A 24,937-nucleotide genomic window follows, 5' to 3' on the forward strand; every position below is an offset into this window, starting at 1 on the left:
AACACCTTTCAGCAAATATATGGTTGAAATCAAAAGTAACACCGGTTCACCTGGAAAACGGATGACCCTGCTGGAAGTCCCTCGGGAATCTCAGTGATAAAAGGTAAATTCTGGAAAGCTGGGTCGTTGTCATTGAGATCCAGCAGGTTTACAAACACTGTGGCACTGCTGGTGGCTCGCAATGGTGGTCTTCCACCTGCAGAGATCAGAAGAGTCACAACTAGTCCCACGAGCACCCCAAAGATTGAAAAAGACAATTTCTAATATTTTGTCTTAGTGAACCTCTATATATCAAGAAGAAACCCATGTTCCTTCCTCTTCAAGTAATTGGCAATTCACTTTCAATGAAAAAAAAATCAGATTTGGGAAATGTCAGAGCGATAACAAAACCGTTAAAATAAATTGCAGAAGTAAGAGTGTAGAAGCTAGCATTTATCTAACTTTAAGCAATCTATAATTGTTGCTACTCCTGCTATGTACCTATTATGGAGGAAAGTTATAGAGGGATGGGTTTTTTTTAATCAAAAGCACAAAATATATAAGAATGTGACAGCTAGTATGTAAGAATGTATAGCAGGTAGTTAACGGAGCGCTAAAGTATTCACAGAACAATTGAAGCAAGCGTACGATCAGTGACGGAGACCACAATCTTCCTCATGAGCTCAGCTTCCTGGGGGTTTGGATTTTCTCTGTCCAGGACAACCCCTGTTGTCCGAATCTTCCCTGTGGTGCTGTTAAGACTGTAGAATTTATTTGGCGGTCTAATGCTGTACACGAGGGAACCGTTTTCTGCTAGGTCTGGGTCAAAAGCAACCACCTACAGAGATCAAAAGAGTGATGGTATATTGATAAGAGACCAAAAATAAATAAATCCTTTTTCATTTTTTTAGTACATCTGTATGGCTGGCTTCTAAACTGAAGCATGAAACAGAAAAGATGGGGAATAAAAACATGACTCCGATTCCATTCACTTAAGTACACAACACAGTCTCATTGAAGAAGCTGTTCTCATGCTTTTTCGTGGTACAGCAACAGTCACCAGGGCTGATGTGCCAGTGAAAAAATGTCCAGGCAAAACAGAATAACTGAATGTAGGAGAATCAGAATTCTGTTGCCCCTTCCTGGCAAAGGATCATTCCACTTACAGCATTTCAGTTAAGCTGGGAGGCCATGAAGTTTGGGGAGTTTAAAACACATTATCTCATCAAAGATGTTCAAAATGCTTTTTTTTGCATGTCCTTCCCTTTAAAAAAATAATTTTGTTTGGTTTTACAAAACACCCTCTCACAGCTTTTTCTAATCTTGGCCTTTTCTAATCTTTCTAACTCAACCTGGGTGTACTAGCTGCCCACCAAATGATCACTTTCCTTTTTGGACAGACCATATCCTCAGATATTATCCCCATGGCTCCTGTCATAACACTGCATTTATTTTTATTTTTGCCTAGTGGGTTTTTCTTTCCATTTTGCTCTTGCTTTCAAATGTAATATCTGTGCTTGCACGAACTTGTGATTTCTATTGGCTCTTCCCTGGTTTACTTCCTTTGTTATTGTTACGTTGAAGTTGAAAATAAACAAAAAATTATGATCTAAAAAAATAAAGCACACTATCATATCCAAACATAGTTGCAATCATGGTTACTTTAGTACAACCCCGCACAACCCATGCTAATAGGTAAAGGACACTGCTCATTTGTATATTGCAATTAATTTGCAAATATTTGCAACATTTCAGTTTGCTGGCAGAGTGTTGCAAGGGGCTTTGTATTCCTTGAGATGCAACTCCTGTTTGCCAGCTGTGTATGTCCACTGGGTGAAAGGGGGAGATTAGAAAGGATGCAAAAGAAAGTTCATTGCGTTATTCAGAGGCAGGTGTCTGTGGAAAAGGGAATTCATCAGCCTGGTTGCCTTGACAAATAAATAAATAAATTCCTTCTTCACTCCCCCATTCATGGTGAGTTCCATGAGAGGGTTTCTTCTGCTCTTTGTGACATCACTATGTACCAAATCAGATTTGGCTACTGCGGAACATCACTAATGACAAATGAAACCCTCTTATTGCCCTAACCCTGAATGGTGAACGTGCCCCTGCTCTACTCTCTATCATAGTCTTAACTCGCACTGTCTCTTTAATTGAGAATGAATTGAGGGCATTGTTTGCCCTCAATAAAATCCTCATGTAGTCAGAAATGGCTGGTTGCCCCACAATCTCATGCTCACAATGTGATTCCCATTTGACTTGGATCGCACTGTATAAAACTGTCTTTTATTTTTAAATCACCTCCAAAGGTGAATACAGGACAGTGGCTGCAAATACATACTGTATACGTTATGTCTTAATTTGTAAAGACTTCTGAATATATGCTGAAGTATTTGCAAAACCAGAAGATGAATCTAAATGTGACAAACAGCCCCTGAATCTTTGGAAGTGCCGTTCTCCATGTTCCTCTTCATCTTTTAAGATACACAGAGGCTCCTTTGTTTCATGCTCTATTTTGTACTAGACAGAGTCTTCTTTGCAGTGGCACCTCTCTTGTGAAACTCCCTGACTACGGTCATCCACTAAGAATAATTCTCTGAAGACCACCTTTTTCCTGCAAGTTTTCCCACTGGCGAGTAAACTGCAAATGTTTTCATTGCTGCTGCTGTTCTGGCTTGGGCCTGTTTGTTTTTATTGTTTAGTATTTAGACCTATTTTAAAGTGGCATGCTTTTTATTTTGATGGTGTGGAAAATAAAATATAGTCATTTTTTACCAGGTACCTGTAGTCCTGAATATGACTTAGAAAAATAAGCCGTCTTCAGGACTACAGGTACCTGGTAAAAAATAACTGTTTATATTTTATTTTATTTAAATTACTTATATTTATTTACCACCTTTTCCTCCAAGGAGCTCAAAGGCATGTGTATGGCAGACTAGGCCGAGACAGTGACTGGCCCAAGGTCACCCGGTGAGCTTCATGGCTGAGTAGGGATTCGAACACTGGTCTCCCAGGTCACAGTCTGACACTAACCATCACACCATAGTAGGAACGAACAACAAATTACACACAATAAGAACAAAGACATGCCTTAAAGAATATTGCGTCTCCTACAAGGAGACTGGAAAGGTTACTTCAAGGTGGGGGGAAAAGGTGGCTGAATTTACTTCAGTGAATCAATCTGTAATTGAACATCTTGAAATGGAAACTGACTGGTTGCAGGAGTTCTAAATGAGAACCAGATTTGGAATTTTGAAGTCATTATATTACTTTTTAATTACATAGAAATAAATTGTATTTGATCAGCACATGCACAATTGATTTCATGTTTCATTAAAGCTACTTCGTGTTAAGTTGCCAACACTAACAGAAACAGAAGTACAAGGAGTTGAAGCCCTGTCAAGACTGATGGGGCACTCAGGGGGCGAAGTTTGTTCATGGATGGGGGAGAGAGGGGGAGCTCAAAGGCCAGTTAAGGTAACTGAGAGTTAATTTCTACACAGTGAACTTGTACGAGAGACCTTTGCTATTTCCCCTCCTCCCCAGAAGATTAATGTTTCATTACGGTATTTTTTTAAAAAAACACAGTCTTTCCTGTTTGATGATTTTGTGGATTCTCTCCGCTTTCCCCTCATTTATTTTCTGTTTCACGCCCGTCATTTTTCTCCTAGTGTGATGGAGAATAATTCTCCCTCTCCTTCTCTTTTATTTTGCCAGAGGGATTTGAAAGGCTTTAAATCAATGCCTTTCAGAGAGGTCCTTGAAGGAGGTCGCAAGCAAGGCTGGGAAAGAAGTTGAAATTGGCCCCAAATTTTACTTTAAAACACACGGAGGCAACCCTAATGCACGCACACACACACACACACACACACACACACACACACACACACAATATGAATGACTATGCCATGTTTGCAAAAGGATGGGAACTGCGAGAGCAATGTGAGGACTATGATTTTATGCCTTCCAAATCACATTAAGGTCCAGAACCACAGCAGAGGAAACAGAGTTCATGGTACAGGAACTGGATGTGGAATAAATTATGTAGCCTTGGTGCTTCAGAATCCAATAAATGCCAGCGTGGGGTGGGCGTGGGGGGGGGGAATGCAGCGACTGTTACAGTCTTCATATGACTAAATAAATACATACCACTAACCTTTTCTTTTTCTACCCCCTTCAGGAAACCTCCTATATATTGACTTGTCTGCTGAGAAAAACTACCTGCTCATCTTTCACGGAACCTTAGTGGGTCACATAGGATTCTGTGCTATGCTTTAAGGGACACACTTTGTTCATGCTAGCATTCACCAGACATATTGGAACTTTACCATTTCCTGTCACGAAAGGAGCATATAACCCTCTCCATTAAGGAACTCTGCTAAGCTTCCAAGAAATTCTGAGGTTTCCTATACAGCGGTACCTCAGTCTACGAACAGCCCTGTTAACGAACTATTTGGTGTACGAACTCCGCAAAACCGGAAGTAGGTGTGCTGGTTAGCGAACTTTGCCTCGGAAGATGTACGGAAGCCGAACGGTGGAAGGACACTGGTGGTGGGAGGCCTCAGTAGGGAAAGCGCGCCTCGGTTTAAGAACGCTTTGGTTTAAGAATGGACTTCCGGAACGAATTAAGTTCGTAAACCGAGGTACCACTGTAAGATAAGTTTGAAAACCACTGTACTAAAGAAGGTGTATGCCATCTGCTGACCTACGTTGTTACTGGTTATAAGCCTGCTCTTGTATTCCAGTTGAAATCCAGATACCCAAACTCCCCAGTGAAGGACTGGGAATGGCTGCAGATGAAGCAAAAGAGGGTTAAATGGCCAGTTCATGATTGATGTCGCTTGCAATTTTGCTTTATTGCAAACTGTTTTATTGTTAACCTTACAGAGGCTACGCCTTTAATTGCAATAAATAAATAATCATCGCTAACAGTTACTGGCAATCCACACGTCTTTACAGCAAGATCAATTGGTCATTATGTTAAAAATAAAATAAAGGGCCGTAATCCTTCCGACAAGTATTTGTTCACAAACCGCAGACTGACGAATTTAGACTAGGGTCTGCCAGCCTTGTAAATTTGGGTGTATGTGTGGTGAAAGTGTGTGTGTAGAGGACTCTTTTAGAGTAGGGCAAAAATGCTTCAAATAACAAAAACAAAAAAACAAAAAACCCCAAATAAGTGAAGCTCTTAAGGAATGGGCCAATCTTTGCTGTACGGTCCTTTCTACAATAGGTTCCTCTGGGACTGCTGAAGCATTGCTCTTCCATAATCAGGTGGAAGCACATGGCCCTTGATATAGTGCTTTATTTCCCACTATAATTGCTGCAGCAAATTCAAAAGCAGGCAGGTATTCCTGAACTAAGATTGCAGCCTAGCTAGTGAGAACCTAACCATGCCTACTCAGGAAAAAGAAGAAGTTTGTTTTGGTTCAATAGAACCTACTCTAGCACCTAGGATTATTGGGGATAAGGCAGTGGTCTCCCTGCATGGATACGCTAGCTGTGTCTGCTTCTATTAAGCAGCGTAAAGGCAGGCAGAATCAGGCCCCACAAGCAGCAGCTCTCACAGACCATGGGGGCCAGAGATGCTGTGATGCAGCATGACAGAAGGCTCCCTGTTGGCTGGTGTGCAGAGGACATCATGAGCAGTTCCCTGACAAAACGTTAATGTGCAAACACTGCAATCAGGTGTTGGATTTTAGAGTTATGTGATAAACTGACAACTTCTGTATTCTGTTCAGTGCATGCTTTGTAAACTGGCTTTGTTGAAGGGTGATATATAAATTTAATAAATAACAATGCTTTTAATCTTTCTCTTTTAATTACATTGATCTTTTTGTGTATGCGCCTGGTGTTACCTGCAGACTACCAGCTGACCATTCTTGGTTTCTATCACACCTTTTGCTGATTCCCCTTCGCCCTTAATGGATAATAGTAACATTCAATAATTTATTTTCACTGCATGCCACTTAAAAGCAAGGAAAGCTGTGAAAATGAATATGGGATTTACTGCTTTTATTTTAGCAGGAGTTCTGGCCCAGCCATGTAACCTGTTTGCAATGCAAGACTCAACAATCGATTAGAAAAAGAGGGATAGCTAGCAATGCATTCTCATTGGTTAATGAAGGACAATCCATCAGCTCCTAATCTAATGATCTCTATCCCTATTCTATTAGTACATTCTGAAACATAGAATTAAAAATGGCTATCTACTGACCGGCCTTTATCCAGGGAAATTCGACTTCTTATGTTGCCACGGCACTTTAATTGCCAGAATAGAAAACTGGCTTTAACACTTATTTGTACATGAACTACACTAATATCAGGCCCTGGAAGATGTGTAAGAGGCCAGTGTCAGGTCCTGGAAGCAGGGACTCTCACAGCCTGTTAACAGGCACTGTCTCTTTGTGTTCACGGGAGGGAATGCTTCTGCCCATATTCAAAATGTGTTTGCACCGCCAGTGAGCAACCACAACCAAGCCTCCAAAATCCAAAGTTAAGAGAATGAGGCTGCAACCTTAGACGCACTTACCTGAGAGTCTCAAGGAGTCTTGCTTCTGAGCAAATATATCTGGACAAGCAATGATGCTTACTGGAAGGGGAAGTGATGTGGTAATGAGGAAGTCAGTGGGAATGCCCGATTGGCTCCACAGGTGCCTCTGCAGAGCCTTGATCTCTCCCCTTCCCAGTAAGCAGCAGCAACACAGCTGCTGGGAAGTTAGCATTCTGGCTCCACCCCTCCAGCTGAACTGCTTCTGTTGGTCTGTGTGTGCTTAGCCCTTCTTCTATAAGCCCATTTTCTTCTGAAGCTCCCCCTGGGGCCCACATGCAACATCAGAACAGTGTTTATGAGTATTTCTTTTGGGTAAAGTGGGCCAAACACACCTGCAGACTATGTGTGCCAATTACTTTTTATTTCATACCTGCTTTAAAAATAAATAAATCTGCACATCTACATAATACATTAAAAGGGTGGTTCAGAAGTACAGAAAGAATCGTGGGTATGTTTCCCCCCTCCCCACCAGCACATACCGTTGTGACATCCGAGTCTGGAGGAGTCATCTCTACTAAGTTAATGAAGTATGGCTCATCCTTCCACACGGGGTAGTTATCATTAATGTCCAGTAAAGTGATGTTTACCTGGAAAGAATTACAGTTGTAAATACAGCCTTTAATAAAGCAACACACATTTTGGCCAGCTTCCTTTTATCGCTCCTGTATCTGCACCGGCAACCTCAGAACACGGTTTTCATACAGGTTAGGAATGCCAGACAGAAACACGATGACAACGTCTGACAAAGACACTCTCCTTTACGTCTGTCCTAATGCCCCTGTCACACGCGATGCAGCTTTTAGCAAGAAGTTGCCTCTGGAGGCCCATTTGATTCACTCAGCAACGCCAATGCTTATTCTGGAAGAGGAGGTTCTGCTCGCCAGGGAAGCTTTCAGAATTCTGTGCTGTGACTGCTTGACAGCAGGGCAGGAACCCTCTCTCTACAAGCGTGTGAGTCACAATAAATAAACAAATCTGACTAATGTCATCTCCCACCCCCCCCCCAGCCACTTCCATTATTGTTGTCTGGGTTATTCACAATTTGCTGAGTAATTCCTCTGCTACTGGATTATACAGTACAAAGTAGGGAGTGCTAACTTTAAAAGTCACATGTTGCTTCTATTCCTTGGCTGAACTTCTGAGGCTTGGGTTTAAATCTCATATACATGACTATTATTTTTTTTGGCAGTGTGGTTTAGCACCAATGTTGTTAGCTCCTGTCAGAAGTGTTTATATGGCCAAACACCAAGCAGCAGATCAGAGTAGTGTCATTACATATCAGACTAGCAGAAGGGAAGAACTGGAACACAAAAGGTACAAGTTGACATGGAGGAGCTTCTGAAAAATGGATTGTCCACAGCAAACCATTCCTTTTTGGCCATCCTATCTACCAGTACCAAATGAATGGGCGCCATTGTGGTTTGTTTATTTATTTAATGGATTTAAATCGTTTTATAATAGTCTTCAATTAAAACGTTCAAGGCAACAGATTAAAAAAGCAGAGTAAAGGCAAGGATCAATAAAACAAGCAAAGTAGAAATACATCAGCTACCCAAAGCCTGGGAAAATAAAAAGGCTTTGACTGGCAGACAAAAAAGATTTTGTTAATATTATTTCTTATATTGCTATACCACCCTTCATCCAAGGATCACAGGGTGGTTTACAATATAAAAATAGATCATTTGAGATACCAGGTGACCCTACCTTGGGGAACAATTCCACAAACAGGCCACCACAAATGAGAAGACCCACTCCCAGTGACCCACTCCCTCGGAAGGAGGGTGTACTTGAAGACTCCTGTGCCATGCCAATTCTGCTTACTTCTCTGTAATCAATGGAGTTGTGGTGACTTGTTTTAACAAACACTTGTGCCTGGTCTGATGTGCACCCTTACTCTAGCCCTGGGGGTGGGGGTGGGGGGCAATCTAATGCGGCTCCACACGAAACAACAACAACAACAACAACAACAACAACAACACACACATATACACGTCACCTGTATATTTGTCCTGAGAATTACCTCAAAAGAAATTTAGATGGGTAGTCAACCTAGTTTCTCTAGCTGTAGTGCTAGAGGGCACATGAAAAGGGCAGGGAGGCGTTCAACTGAGAGATAAAGGGGAATCCTCCTTGAACCCAAAAGACCAGAGAAGGAGCCACGCAGCGTTATTCGTAAATTTACCAAAGTCTGTTTTAAACCTAGTGAGGCTCTTTGCTCCTATAACTATGCCAGAATGTTAACAGCTGGAAAAAACTCACTCCCAAAAATCTTGTTTGAGCTTCAGGTTCTTACACTCCCTTTAGCCTTCAGCTAAATTAGCACCTATAATAAATTGGAATTTTAAGAACATATTTAGGGAGGAATTCTGCATAGCACTAAGTAGATTGTTCTGTCAGTACAAGCATTCCAGCTTGCTAGATGCAACAATCTCCCCTCTCCTCCCTGCTGCATGCTATTCTGGGGGTCTGCTCAACCCTCCTGAAGCCAGCTGGTGGTGGTGGGGAGCAGGGGGCACATGGGAAGAGGGGGCAAAAACCTCCATTGCGGAAGACCTTGCACCGGGGCTTCTGCTAGTGGGACTCCATTAGTTGAATCCAGTTCTTTGGCTGCAATTCTGTAGTTACCTGGAAGTAAGCCCTTCTGAACTCCCTGGGGCTTACTTCAGAGTAGGCATGTATACAGTCACACTGTTAAAAGCTCCCGATGCTTTTTCCTTCCAAGCTGAAACAGTAAGACAGGTGTGCATTTCTACAATCATGTTCATATTCATGTTCTCAATAGTGCTAAGAGGCTAGCTCAGGGGGTAATCAGTCAACATGGCAAATAAGAGGTAATTACACTGTTATTGTGTATCTCCTATGGAGTCCAGTATATTTCATCATCGTGGGCAGAAACTGAAAATAAATTATAATCAAGAAGAAAAACATGCCACCAGTGCTATTCCCAGAGAGCCACTAGTACTGGTTTATTAGCCTGTGCAAAGTGGGTTGTTCTCACACAAGCAGTCTGTGAAGAGTAAAGGCTACCTTTATGCCTGCAGTTAACACTTGGTGACTGAGGAACAGCAGCACCATTTGAGACTGGGAAGATTCGGCACAGGAGATTTTAGCTGTGTGTGTATGCAGGGTTGCAGAGGAATTCAATAAGGTTCAAAGGGTACAATTTCACAAGAAAGCAAAACAACCCCCCCCATGTATGCTAAGAACATCTGTTGCAATCTTTTTCTTTTTCTTTTACTCCTAGATAACTTTAGCAGTACTGTCAACAAAAGACAAATAGTCACAGAAGGATTGGGGGCTTTGGCATGATTATACAGTACACAAGGGAGACTGTCTGCCCGGCCTACCTAAATTGCACCCCTGGGTGTGGACAGTGCTGTGAAGCAACAGAGTGGCGTTACTAATTTCATCAGCTACAATTCTAACTGTTCCTATACATCAGTTCCATACAGGAATGTGAGCCAAGACTTCACAAAGCAGGTACATCACCAGAAGTTCTAAAAATGCTGCTTCAACATCCTTCACGGCGGTGGCACCCTCCCTGTGGGACGCCCTCCCATCCGATGTCCGGGAGATAAAGAATGACACAACTTTTAGAAAACATCTGAAGGCAGCCCGGTTCAGGGAAGTTTTTTATGTCTGACATGGGAAACCCAGCCAGATAGGCGGGGCATAAACAATAAAACTATTATTATTATTACCCATAGAATCATAGAATCATAGAGTTGGAAGAGACCACAAGGGCCATCGAGTCCAACCCCCTGCCAAGCAGGAAACACCATCAGAGCACTCCTGACATATGGTTGTCAAGCCTCTGCTTAAAGACCTCCAAAGAAGGAGACTCCACCACACTCCTTGGCAGCAAATTCCACTGTCGAACAGCTCTTACTGTCAGGAAGTTCTTCCTAATGTTTAGGTGGAATCTTCTTTCTTGTAGTTTGGATCCATTGCTCCGTGTCCGCTTCTCTGGAGCAGCAGAAAACAACCTTTCTCCCTCCTCTATGTGACATCCTTTTATATATTTGAACATGGCTATCATATCACCCCTTAACCTCCTCTTCTCCAGGCTAAACATGCCCAGCTCCCTTAGCCGTTCCTCATAAGGCATCGTTTCCAGGCCTTTGACCATTTTGGTTGCCCTCCTCTGGACACGTTCCAGTTTGTCAATGTCCTTCTTGAACTGTGGTGCCCAGAACTGGACACAGTACTCCAGGTGAGGTCTGACCAGAGCAGAATACAGTGGCACTATTACTTCCCTTGATCTAGATGCTATACTCCTATTGATGCAGCCCAGAATTGCATTGGCTTTTTTAGCTGCCGCGTCACACTGTTGGCTCATGTCAAGTTTGTGGTCAACCAAGACTCCTAGATCCTTTTCACATGTAGTGCTCTCAAGCCAGGTGTCACCCATCTTGTATTTGTGCCTCTCATTTTTTTTGCCCAAGTGCAATACTTTACATTTCTCCCTGTTAAAATTCATCTTGTTTGTTTTGGCCCAGTTCTCTAATCTGTCAAGGTCGTTTTGAAGTGTGTTCCTGTCCTCTGGGGTGTTAGCCACCCCTCCCAGTTTGGTGTCATCTGCAAATTTGATCAGGATGCCCTTGAGTCCATCATCCAAGTCGTTGATAAAGATGTTGAATAAGACCGGGCCCAAGACAGAACCCTGTGGCACCCCACTAGTCACTCTTCTCCAGGATGAAGAGGAACCATTGATGAGCACCCTTTGGGTTCGGTCAGTCAGCCAGTTACAAATCCACTGAGTGGTAGCATAGTCAAGACCGCATTTTACCAGCTTCTTTACAAGAATATCATGGGGCACCTTGTCAAATGCCTTGCTGAAATCAAGGTAGGCTACATCCACTGCGTTCCCTTCATCTACCAGGCTTGTAATTCTGTCAAAAAACGAGATCAGGTTAGTCTGACATGACTTATTTTTCAGAAATCCATGCTGACTATTGGTGATCACAGCATTCCTTTCCAGGTGCTCACAGACTGTTTGCTTAATGATCTGCTCCAGAATCTTCCCTGGTATTGATGTCAGACTGACTGGGCGGTAATTATTTGGGTCCTCTCTTTCCCCCTTTTTGAAAATAGGGACAACATTTGCCCTCCTCCAGTCTGCCGGGACTTCGCCTGTTCTCCAGGAATTCTCAAAGATGACTGCCAGTGGTTCTGAAATCACATCTGCCAGTTCTTTTAATACTCTTGGATGCAGTTCATCTGGCCCTGGAGACTTGAATACATCTAGACTAGCCAAGTATTCTTGTACTATCTCCTTAGTTATTCTGGGCTGTGTTTCCTCTGCTGAATCATTTGCTCCAAATTCTTCAGGTCGGGCATTGTTTTCTTTACCCACTCGTAGCAGTTTTTTTTATATCTATGTCACACAAACACATCATTTCAGAGCAACTGAAAGCTGAAATGTTTCACTATGAGAAATTAATCTCTTGTTTTGTTAGTCGCTGTGATAAATATAGCACTTGCACACATATAGTAAAGCTATACAGCATTACAGCAAATTGGTATTTGCAATGACACGATACTCCTGAACAATTTAAACACAGCTCCTTCTGGGCATTTTAAGAAGGGCCATGCAATGCTATTGAGATTTAAGAAGAGGAAGGAAAATGGAAGAAAGTGACAAATCTGATCAAGATAGGAGAAAGTAGAAGGAGAAAGTGGTGTCAATCCCGCCTCACTCCAAAAACCAGAGGAAGGCAAGTCAAGTTGTAAGGTAGAGGGATCCCATTAACTTACCCAATACTAAAAAATGAAATATTGGTAGTGGGAGTTGGAAGATACTTTCAGTTTTGGCCTATACATACATGTGTACCATTTGATTATTCAACACAGCTGAATGTATATAAATTGGCACGGGGTAATATGAAAATTGTAGCTGTGGTAAAGGCTCAGCTATGGATAATTTCATCACCACAAGGTTTATTTATATGCCATGTTTCCAAATTTTGCTCGAAGCAGCTCACAATAACAGAAAATGATTATCAACATACAGGTGCAATGAAAATAATAACCGTATCAAACACATTCCATGTAGTATTTTATACCCATATTAGCAAGCTAACGAAAACAACCATACCCTAAACACAGGTGGGGAAACCATGCTAGGCACCTTTAGTGGCAGGAGCTATCTTTGTAGCTGGAGTCAGTCCCCCTCCCAGGTCCAACGGAAGTGAGCCCAAAAGAGGAAGAAGCAGTATTGGGTGGCACGGGTGCTTAGCTGACCTCCCATCACTGGTGCTCCTGCAGCTTACTGGGAGGGAGAGGGGCAAGGTGGCCATGAGGTCAGCGTGGTGCAAACATACTGGCCAGATTCGCTTTGTCTGTGCATTTGCACTGCGCTGACCTCACTACCACTATGCCCCTCTCAGTAAGCCACGGTGATGCTGATGACCAGAGGTCAAGTATATGCTGCTACCCCACTCTACTGACTTCTACTGGGAAAGGGGGTTTAGTCTTGCAGCATTCACAGACCACCCACATATACATTGTTTGATGCTACAGACAAGGAACTGTTATTTTCTAATTGTTTTCATATAAATACATGGCAAGCCAAAAGCTTCTATCTTCTATCAGACTTCAACAAAAAAAAAAAAAAAACCCATACAATAAATACAAGACAAACTAGGGGACACCCAAATACCCTAGCCGACAAACTACCAATTACATGCCTCCCTAAACAACTCTAAATAAGTTGGAGTTCTTGTTATTAAATATACAAAAAAAAAAAAAAAGCACACCAAGAACTCAGGCCAATGTAAGTTTCAATAGTGGGAGTGGTCCCTACAAAACACATTCAGGTGGGCATTATCGACGTGTCAGTTGAAAGATGATCAAGTGCGGAATTGACATCTTCAAAATTATACGCCTTGCAAAATTAAGATGCCATTTTGGCAATTCCCTGATATCACCTTCTCAATTCCGCACTCAATCATCTTTCAACCCACATGTCGATAATGCCCACCTGAATGCGTTTTGTAGGGACCACTCCCACTATTTAAACTTACATTGGTCTGAGTTCTTGGTGTGCTTTTTTCTTGGTATATTCCTAAACACTCAGCAGTAAAAACGGATAAGGACTTTTGAACATGCATATGTGAACTAGCCCTCTGAAGGTTTTAAATGGCCATTTTGAAAAAGTACTCCCTGCTCATCTGACGAGACTTTGACAGGAAATTCCTGCTGAAATAGTCCCAGTCAAGCCATTTCTATAGTTTAAAAATACTACCTGGAAAAGACTTATACACATTTCTAAGACAGACACTGGCATGATATCACCAAGCTATTTCTGGAGAACTGGCAAAGCCAACAAAAGAAATAATTCCTTTGAAAATGCAAGCTTTGATAAGAAAGTTGAAAGGGGAAAGGGGGGGGGGGGCAATGATAATTTGGTGCAGCAACTTATGGGATTTTGTGCCCTGAGAGTATAGTGCCAGGAGCACACCAGAGAAGCTCAGACATGCAATCAAGACAGTTGCCTTGGTTTCTCACCGCCCTGGTAAATTATTTAAAGTGTTTGAAATTCCTATTAGTTAGGTGCCCTGGGGCAGTCACCTGGTAGACTGAGCAGTGGCTGATTGTTTGAAGAGTATCTGGCCAGCAGGGACCCAGCTCACTCATTCTGTAATAATGTGTGAATGGATGGGCAAAATGACACAGTAAAAAAAAACGAGAAGGGAAGAAAGAAAGAAAGAAAGAAAGAAAGAAAGAAAGAGGAAAAGACACACGAGCAGAGAGAGAGCAAATACTAAGAAGAAATGAGAGGAGGCTTGAAAGCAGCAATACTGATACAAAAGAAAGGAAATTGCCAAAGGACACCCGCTAATAAAGGGGGAGGTGACAAGGGGGAAGGGAAAATATTTCAGAAAAGGACCATGTCTGCATGTGTGTTCTGTGCTGTGTCTCTTGCTTTCCTTCCCAGCAATAACAAAATAGTTCTGCTTCTGTTCTTAATCATGTTTTCGCCCTCTCCACTCCCACGCACACATTCATTTTGGGAAAGGCAGGCTTTGGCTGCCATGTTGAGCATGCCAGCTTGGCTCTGCAGAGCAGTGGCCTTGCTTGGGTGCATATTGATTTGAAAGGGGCTTCTGCAGGGGGAAAAACGTTCTGTTGTGCCTTGTGTGTTTAGGGCTACGGTGCATGCGGAATATCACAGTGATATTCCGTATTTTCTACAGGGGGCTCAAGGTGGTGTATGTGGTTCTTCCCTCTTCTATCTGCACAACAACCCTGCGAAGTAGGCCAGGCTGAGAGCCAGTGACTGCCTCCCCCCAGGTCACACCCAGTGAGATTCATAGCTGAGTGGAGGATTTGAAGCCCTGAAGTTGCCCCAGGCCGCCTGGTAGGTTTGATCATTATTCCTCTACTTCAGTGTTTTCAAACTCTTTAAGATGGGGTTACCATATCTCTCTGCTTGATTGCAAAGCCACACAATTAGAAAGAGATGGGAGGAGGCATCTGTAAGACATTTAATTTATTCCAGAGTCTATACTTGGGGGCGGGGGGGGGGAGGGAAAGAGAGAGAGAGCAGATCACACAAAATGTGTGGAAATGTGATTTCCCACCTGAGGCAAATAAAAAACCCAAGTGTCTCAAAATGCCATCCTCATTAGGATGCAAAACCTATGTGAATGAAATAATGTCCGTTCTGGAGATGGGTGCAAGGAGGCCTGTCATGATGAGGATCATCTCATGTGTAATTATCTAGGGCTGCCCAGTGACAAGAGGGGAAAAGAGAGGAGAAAGGAAAAGGCTGCCCTGTAATTCTGACCATCTCCTGGAGGCTGAGGCAAGATGACTGCTGGTAGCAGCGTCTTTCTCTCCCTGTTGCCTTCAGTCTCTTTTTAACAATCCAAGATAAATCACTCCTTGAGGACAACCCTTCACAGCCAAAGAGGCCCTTTTCCTTGCAAGGTATTTAAATAAAACTGGGACTGGGGGCAGGCGGGTGAGGGATCATTTCAGTTTCCTTATGTACGCTTGGGTGGTATTGGGCAAGAAGGAACCCAGTTAACGTGCTGCTTCACAGAGTTGAAAAGAGTTGATTGTTCTTCCAAATGATACTGGGCACCAACTCCCATCCGTCCCAAACAGTCTGGCCAATACAGTGGAACCTCGGGTTGCGAACATGATCCATGTGGGAGGCACGTTCGCAACCCGCAGCATTCGCAACCTGCAGCACCATGTCTGTACATGTGTGGTTGCGATTCGGCGTTTCTGCGCATGTGCAAAGTGCAATTTAGCACTTCTGCGCATGTACAAGTGCTGAAACCCAGAAGTAACCAGTTCCAGTACTTCCAGGTTCGGCGCAGTGCGCAACCCGAAAATGCATAACCTGAAACATCTGTAACCAGAGGTACCACTGTAGTCAGGGATGATGGGCGCTGCAGCCCAGCAATGTGCATCATGATTTTAAAACAACAACAACAACACAACACACATCACGGCAGGGGAAATGAATAATTTCAACTCACAGTGGCAATGCCTGTTTTCTGGTTGTGACCCACACCGCCATCTACTGCTCGCACAATGAGTATGTATTCAGATTTAGCTTCCCGGTCCAGCAGAGATGTTGTGGTGATTTCCCCTGAAGAAGGCAAGAGAGGAAGGTGAAAAGAGAAGGGAGAGCTCGTAGGTCGAATGTTTGTGGTTCAGCAACATACAGGAGACAGGAAAGAGTTTTCCTTGTTATAGGTCACAAAGAACAGCACCTAGGGGCATAGGAAGAGCCCTGCGGGATCAGAAGAAAAGCCCGTCTGCTCCTGGTTGCACAGGGGCCAACCAGATACCTACAGGAAGGCTACACAAGCAGGACATGGAGGGTAATAGAACTCTACACACTTACGATTCCCATTATCAGACATTCAGAGGCCATCCAAGCTGGTCATCCCATGATTCTTCCCCCCTTTTTTGAAGGGGTTTCCTTCAAATGTATGCCTTTGGCAGAGCTTTAGTGATACCTGGAAACCGGGCCTCTACCTCCTACTTCTTTAATTATCTGATTTACTTCTTCTTTAATTATCTGATGCTGCAGGACTTTCCTCTAATTGGACTTTCATTTACAGCCATTTTGCTGAAAAGGGGCCAAAAACGTCTGCGCTAAACCAGATGGGATAATCTATTCGCCAGCCCTTCCACAGTCCCCACCCCCCACCCCTAGAATTCAGCTTCTACAACACAATTATGCATTTCAGTTCTCTTCGATTGTAGGGTGCTTCTCACAGCAGATATATCAGAGATGGGGTTAAAAACTAATCTAGATCACAGAACTGCAAGAGGTCAAAGGTTTTACTAAAATACATTTGCCTCCCAAGTTCCTGTGATATCCATTAATCTGTAGACTGGGGGGAAAAATTAATCATTGGGGGATTTTTTAAATAAAAAAATAGTGTGTCTCAGTGATGGATTGCTCTACCTTGCCCACAAAGTTACATCCAATTAGGCACACCTTCACAGAGCAGTTTCAGCTAATTTCAATGAGGATACTTCTATGGAAAAGTTCTTCTGTTCCTAAACCACAGAACTTAAATATAACGTTTCTTCATTTCTCCTCCCTTCTGAATGCATCTATCTCCCTACAGAATATTTCAACAAGGAGGGTCATCATGGCTGAACTTGATCTCGTAACAAAAACCTTGCTAAGCTTTTTTCCAAATTACTTGGAAATTAGGAAAATGAGACCTATGATAAACTAGACGATAAGTTTCAACTGAACTTTGTGTATTTGGGCTAAAACATCGCTATCCAGCGATCTAGAATGGAAATAGCAAAAGTAGTAGTAGTAGTAGTAGTAGTAGTAGTAATAATAATAATAATAATAATAATAATAATAATAATAATATCCTGCCTCATCAAGGGATGTTTTGAGGCAGGGATGAAAAAATGATAAGCAAACAAAATATCAATATTCAGTCTGAATAACTCTACATGAACATGTTTGTTTTAAAACAAACAAACAAACAAACAAACAAACATTAAGTATTGTATCTCTAAAATCCCAGCAGATTAAAACTTCAGAATGTGTTACTTTATCTTGCACCTAAAACTTATATAGTGCCCCCTCTGAAAAGGCCCAGAACCTGCTTTACCACTGAAGATAGGATAACCTGTAGTGGCCAGATCAGTAAATGAGATCCTTAGAAGGGAATGTGACACTCAGGCTGAAAAATGTTCCCCATCCCTGGTCAAAAGAAAATAAAGCTATAGCCATTATTATTATTATTATTATTATTATTATTATTATTATTATTATTTCCCAGTTGTAAATGGGGAACAAAGCCAACTTGGATGGACCTCAGGGCAAACTGCACAGCCTATAAACCACTTTGGATCAAGGTGGGCTGTTTTCTGAAGTGCCAATTCCAGGTCCCAACTGAATCTTGTGGCTCGTGCATACCGTATTTTTCGCTCTGTAAGACGCACTTTTCCCTCCTAAAAAGTAAGGGGAAATGTCTGTGCATCTTATGGAGCGAATGCAGGCTGCACGGCTAACCCAGAAGCCAGAACAGCGAGAGGGAGTGCTGCGCAGCACTCCCTCTTGCTGTTCTAGCTTCTGGCTTAGCCCCTCTGTCCCTTCCCCCACCTCCTGGAAAAGCCCCCAAGAGCCGCGCTCCCTTTAAAGAGTGCACGGCTCTTGCTGGCTTTTCTGGGAGGTGGGGGAAGGGACAGAGGGCAGCCCCCAGTCCCTTCCCCCACCTACCGGAAAAGCCCACAAGAGCCGCGCTCTCTTTAAACAGCCGCGCGGAGCGTGTGTGTGGCTCTTGGGGGCTTTTCCCTGAGGAAGGAGAAGGGCAGCCCAACACTGACAGGCTGCCCTCCTCAGGGAACAGCCTGCAAGTGCCGCACACACTTTTCTTTTCCCCGTACAAGTCTCAGCATCAAGTGTCTTGGCAGTCTGGTCTTCATTTTACATCCTCCACAGGGCCCTTGGCATTGTGGGTGGAGGAATGACAAAAAATGATGGGGAATAGTTTGAGAATTTCTTTTTCTTTTTCTAGGTGAATGAATAAGAGAAGAATCTAAAAATCCCTCTCTCTGAAAAAAAAATTTCCAAAAAAAATCCTACCATCCCTAATTAGAATCTTTTAAATTTTCAGTATGAAAACTAGGGAGACCCCGAGAACAGCACTGATGAGACTGCCTTATTCTGGTGTAGTTTTCCATACCTTAAGGCAATCTGCCTTGATTCGTAGAGTATATGTAGATTTGGATTATGGGAAATCTGCACACCCACCTTGAAGAATGTCACAAAAATAGGCTAATGATTACACTGTATGGGAATCATAATGTGCTGAAGAGTCATTATTTTGACACTCAAAAGACTTAGTTTGTTTCTTTTGTGGCTGGGCAGCATGGCAAAAATGAGGGAGAGTAGAAGAGACAGAAGAGAATAAAGATAACAACTGCAAAGACATGATGGACTAAGCATGGAAGGAAAAAGAATATTATGGTTGTGCTTACCTGAGCGAGCATTGATTCGAAAATGAGAAGACCCTTCCAGTGAGTAGATAATGGACTCCTGGCCATATTCTCTTGACCGATCCAAATCAGTGGCATTTAGAAACAGCACTGTTGCTCCTTGGAGAAAAATAATAAGGTGATGGGGGATTCTCATTTTTCAGGCACACCACTCGCTTGATTCATCAGCCAAATTAGACTAGTTTGAAATTAATCTGATTTAGGATTGAAGATGTCATTGGAACATAAGCCTAGTACAGACAAGTAACCAAGTGGTTAAGACTTTCTACCATTACTTTGCTTCTGTATTCATTGAAACATTGTGTGGTCCCCCCCTTAATGTAAGCTAATGTGTGCTAAAGAGTAAGTGAAAGTGCTTATTAAGTAGTAAGGATATTCCACATTTGCCACTTACTAAATTCATCCTATCACGCTATGGCAGGTGACACTGAATGGGAATAATATTACCTGCAGTGACCGTACCAGAATATATGCTGAGAGGGGCACAGAAGGGCAAAGTGAATTTCAGAGGGGGGTGGGGTCGTACTGTGGAAAACATTAGATTTCTAGGAGGGAAATAATAATGGCAGATTTTGTTTTAATGTTCTCATTTGAAACATATTGGTCCTGAAATACCGTACTTTTCGCACCATAGGACGCACTTTTTCCGTCTTAAAAACTAAGGGGAAAAGTCTGTGCATCCTATGGAGCGAATGCAGGGGGGGAGGCAGGCAAGAAAAGCCCCCAAGAGCCCCACACAAGCTTCGCGCTCTTGCGGGCTTTTCCCCAGGAAGGAGAAGGGACTGACACCGCCAGTCAGTCCCTTCTCCCTCCTCTAGAAAAGCCTTGCGCAACCTCTCCAGCCGCAGGAGGCTGCGCAAGGCTAAAGAGGAAGCCAGGGCAGCGAGCGCGATCCATCCCGCTCGCTGCCCTGGCTTCCTCTTTAGCCTTGCGTGCTCCTCCGGCTACGCTGGAGAGGTTTAGCTCCTGGCTGGAGAGGTTGCGCGGCTATGGATCCCGCTCGCTGTCTTGGCTTCTTTGCTCTTTGGGGCTGGGGCGGGGAACCTGGGCTTCCCCCGCAGCCCCGAGAAGCTCTGGGAGAAGCGGACAGGCTGCGCACAGCCTGTCTGTTGCTCTTTGGGGCTGGGGGGGGGATAATATTTTTTTCCTTGATTTCCCCCTCTAAAAACTAGGTGCATCCTGTGGTCCGGTGCGTCCAATAGAGCGAAAAATACGGTAAGTCCTATTGGTTTTGCTGGAGCTGACTTTCAAGTAAACAAGCTTAGGGTTGCAGCCTTATTTTAATTTCCGGTTCAAGATTTGTACATGAAAAGTGATTTTCATTCAAGTAGCCAAGGAATGCAGCAAGCAGAGAGACAGGTAGGGCACATGGCTCCCAGAAAGATAGAATTTTATGGCTTGAGCTGTATTCTAAGGAACAGCTTGACTTGGTGTGAACATAGCACTAAATGATGATCTAGTTTATGGTGTGGTTACAAAGAGGAGATTGGAAGTTTCCACTTGTTTTCAACGAACCGTGTTTGCTGTTATGTCAGAGCTCAGAACTATGATTAGTCTTAACTATTGCTTAGAGAAACAAGGCAGTGTCAGAAATGACAGGAGCAGCTCACAAACCTGCCATAATATCCTCCATGACTGTGATGACATAGGAAGGCTTGCTGAACGTGGGTGGGTTGTCATTTTCATCCTACGAAGATAAAAGAGAAAAAACAGCACACAACATAAACATCTAACCTAGCAGCAATAATGTTATGATGAAGCATGATGCAAAACACCTCAAAACACAGCGCAGTCTCATATATTGGAAGGAAAAAAGCGACACATTTAGTTTTTAACTACTATTTCGTTCAGCACCCCATTTTATTTGTTAATACAATACAAGCTTTGACACAATATGAACACTGAGCCACCAGAACAAAACATGGAATGAACATTGAGGAAACAATTCTGCATTTCAAGCTGCAATAACAGATGACCCTCTACACCTGTTTCCAAAGTCACGGGGAGATAGGGAATCTGTCTTGAAGATTGAGCAATCGGAATAAAGTTGAGTTCTGACTAAACATCAGGAAGAACTTTCTTATGAAAATAATAATAATAATAATAATAATAATAATAATAATAATAATAATAATATATTATTTATACCCCGCCCATCTAGCTGAGTTTCCCCAGCCACTCTGGGCGGCTTCCAATCGAGTGTTAAAAAGAACACAGCATTAACCATTTAAAACTTCCCTAAACAGGGCTGCCTTCAGATGTCTTTTAAAGATTAGATAGCTGCTTATTTCCTTCATATCTGAAGGGAGGGCGTTGCACAGGGCAGGCGCCACTACCGAGAAGGCCCTCTGTCTGGTTCCCTGTAACCTCACTTCTCGCAATGAGGGAACCACCAGAAGGCCCTTGGCGCTGGATCTCATGGGGGTGGAGATGCTCCTTCAGGTATACAGGACCGAGGCCATTTAGGGCTTTAAAGGTCAACACCAACACTTTGAATTGTGCTCGGAAATGTACTAATGAACTGTTGACAGTGGAATAGACTCCCTCAGAAGGTGGTGGACTCTCCTTCCTTGGAGGTTTTTAAGCAGAAGTTGAATGGCCATTTGACATGGATACTTTAGTTGAGATTCCTCCATTGCAGCGGGTTGAACAATTAGCTAACCCTCCAGGCCTCTTCCAACTGTACAATTCTATGATTCTGTCATGGGACTGCCAAGGAACGCCTTTGAGCTGGGGGGAGGAGATGAGTCAGAACGGGAACAGTCAGAAGGAGACGGTCAGGAAATGACGGAAGGGGGAGAGGGGGAGAGAGCTGGAGGGAGCCAGGAGGTGTCAAGGCTCTCCAATGCTGAAGCAGCACCGCACAGGGAGCTCAGGGACAGACGGAGAGCCTATTCCTGTGCAAGGATCAGAGACGTCCCATGAGGCTTGCCTGCCTCTTCTGTTGGAGGAGAAGCAGGAGAAGACCACTCCCCAAATCTGAACCAGACGATTCAGATGCATAAGTTGTACTGTGCTGCTTGTACATATGTAAAATAAAGAACTGTAAATATCTCTCTGAGTGAGCAGAGGGTGCTTATTGCGAAGAGCATACACAAACCTTTACAGATTCTATGTTATCCACATTCAGAACATTATTCTATTTTTAAAGTTCAAACTCCATCTTGATACCCACACCTGTTTCAAGAGCACAACAAAATATGTAATGGTAGAAGCCAATACTTCAGAAATCCCATTGTCAATAGTGCCTTAAAGCTTGAAGAGATAAAAAGTAATAGACTGGCCTCTAGCTAACGTCGCAGTACAGAAACTTAGGCATTTAACAACATTGCCAATTGTAGCTTGTATATGCTGGGTTCTCTCACAATGGACGCACAGGCTGGAGGAGCAATATCTCTACACTCCACAAAAAAAAAGAGAGTTTCCACTGCACACACATTGCTTCAAATGAAGAACATCTGCACATAAGCCTGACAATGTGTGAAAACATCCTTAGAACGCATTGTGACTGTATCTGGACTGGATACACTGTAGGGAGACAAAGGCACCATGCTTTCATCATTCTAGGCTCGACCTAGAGATTTTTGTACTTTCTATCTTTGATGTTTCATTCTTTTCTTTTCTTCTTGTCACAAAAGTGACTAGGCGACCAGGAGAAACAGTGAAAGGGAATGTATAGAATTCACTGGCAAAAAATGTGGTCATTAAATAAAAATGTTTCCATTCAGCATAGCATTTGTGGGGATTAATTTTTCTGACAGTAGGCATAAAACCTTTCAGAAACAAAAGTTTGCAGTGGCAAAATGTTGACAATTAGATGGTTTAATTAAATATTTAATTTCACCAAACCATGTCCCTCATTCCCCAGTAATCTGATCCACAATGGAGGGTATTTTTTCTTTTAAAAGGATACCCAGAAAAGAAACTTTCAGCGGAAAACTTCATACACATCCTGTTAGGATGGGACTTTATTTTTACAGGATTCAAAACCAGATCCTTGGATCACTGTGTAACATAAAGTGTTCGGGCTGAATTAGTCTCCTGCCTTGCATGCTCTCCCAAATTATCACGAGCTTTGCTATTTGCTTCCCTCACCCCTTCTTAGTTTAGTTAAGCTTGTATACAAATGTGTGTGTGTGTGTGTGTGTGTGTGTGTGTGTGTATTTTCCTACCCATTAAAATTTTACTTTCTAGCATGTATTTTTTTCCAGAGGGACCAAAGTAAACTTATTTCCCAATCGTGGCTCTGCAATCAAATTAACATTATTAGAGAAAGAAAAACAGTTCTAGGGAGGACTTAAAATACTGTAATGAAATATCAAATCATTCCTAGTTTCTAGCTAGTCAGCTATTATTCAAAATATAAAATTACTGTATTTTTTACTAGTAATTTCACCCCCCCTTCTAATCAGTTATCTGAGGTGAAGAATACGTGTATTTTAAATATTCCAAAATGTAAAGCTTAATAAAAATATAATTTATTCTGTTTTTAAGAGAGAGACTGCAATCTTTATTAATATAAAGATACTTTACTTTTCAATTCGTCTCAAACCAATATACACAATTTGCATAATATTTTTTAAAAATTATATACGAAGACAAATAAATCAGCTTTATATTTAAGGACAGACTTTCTGGATGTTACTCAAGAAAAAGTCCTAGTCTAAAAGAGAAGAGATAACTGAAGCTATAACCGAAGAAGAATAAAAAATTGCCACATTTTTATATAGAGGGAACTGCTACCCTAGCCCTTAAACTTTGACTGATGTATTTGCTATTAAAGTTGATATTTTATGTAATTTCACATGCCAGTGATGCCCATCATACTATAATTAAATTGCCATCCTCTGCTATTTTTGCTTGGAGCAGGTGGTCTTTAATCAGGCTTTTCATCACTCATGATTTCTGCAATGCCCAATACTGTGCATTGTTCTCCCTACACTATAAAGTAGATCCATCATGGATAGCTCCAACTGCATGGAGCGCCACCTTTTTCTGCACATCCTTGGAGGAGGAAGAGAGTAACATGGAAAATCCATCTAAGTAAGGATGCTAAATCCCCACTTGGAATACATTTCTACGCCCATATCTAAGCAAAGTGTATATGAGAAATTCTAGTCTTGCTTACTGGAGAATAAGGCGATTTGGTAGCAGCCTTCTATGCTGCGAGAAGATGGGTGTGTGTGTGAATGTATTCATTTGAATACTTCACTCTCAAAAGCAGGGAGAGCCATCCAATAGCTGTAGCCATAGGTGAAAACTACAAAAGCCCTTAGGTGCATGCTGAAGCATTTTAGGCATATACAGGAGGTTACTGAGATACCAGCTTGAGTATGTAACCAAAATGAAAGAATATCTACTGGTTGCTGGAGAGAAAGGGCGTACTAAGTACTGCTGGGACAGAGAGGAAATGCCCTGTATTTTCTTCCTTTTATCAAGTGGACAAGCAACCAACCTTTAATTAAAAACAAAACAACAACAACCTGCTTTAAGTGTGTCTGTGGAGACTTTTCATTATTCATTTCAGGTACCTGCAACACAGTTACACCAAAATGTATACATGTCTCTTTCAGAATCAGCAACCCTAGTCATGCTTTATGGGTGTCAGTTTTAGCTCTGCTATAATGCCTACAAAACTGAAATTATCAAGGTAGTGCTAGGGCCACAAAAAGGAACCATTTCATTGTAGAAAGGAATGGCCCTGTAATATCTGCAGCTGTGGGCAATGAGGTCTTTGAAATATTGTCTTCAAGCCACTTGTTGGAATCTGTCAATAATGAAGTGCACCGCTAGGGGGCAAAGTCAAACCACTAGGGAATCACAGCGCCTGCTGTGGCTGCAGACCGGAAAGTCGTAACTGCTGCCTCCCATGTTGTTTTTGCGGCATTAGCAGCACTGAAGTGACTT

At 42.5% G+C, this 24,937-nt stretch overlaps 1 protein-coding gene and 1 long non-coding RNA gene across 7 annotated transcripts in view; one reads left to right on the top strand and one right to left on the bottom strand.

The window, feature by feature from the left end:
• The window catches only part of CDH23 (cadherin related 23), a 391,169-nt gene that overhangs the window by 125,629 nt on the left and 240,603 nt on the right, over positions 1–24,937 (bottom strand). For all 6 annotated transcript variants that reach the window (XM_053388502.1, XM_053388507.1, XM_053388501.1 and 3 more), the window contains exons 18-23: positions 20,645–20,717; positions 19,013–19,129; positions 16,027–16,139; positions 7,012–7,119; positions 628–817; positions 51–196 (exon numbers count right to left, since the gene is read on the bottom strand). In XM_053388502.1, coding sequence (XP_053244477.1) covers positions 51–196; positions 628–817; positions 7,012–7,119; positions 16,027–16,139; positions 19,013–19,129; positions 20,645–20,717 — 747 coding nt within the window. The remainder of the gene's footprint in view (positions 1–50; positions 197–627; positions 818–7,011; positions 7,120–16,026; positions 16,140–19,012; positions 19,130–20,644; positions 20,718–24,937) is intronic.
• LOC128413944 (uncharacterized) lies at positions 2,849–4,910 on the top strand. Its single transcript, XR_008330553.1, has 2 exons — positions 2,849–3,456; positions 4,160–4,910. It is a non-coding gene; the product is annotated as an uncharacterized LOC128413944 (long non-coding RNA).

The sequence above is a fragment of the Podarcis raffonei genome, chromosome 5 (assembly GCF_027172205.1).
Source record: "Podarcis raffonei isolate rPodRaf1 chromosome 5, rPodRaf1.pri, whole genome shotgun sequence".
In the NCBI taxonomy this organism is placed as follows: Eukaryota; Metazoa; Chordata; class Lepidosauria; order Squamata; family Lacertidae; genus Podarcis; species Podarcis raffonei.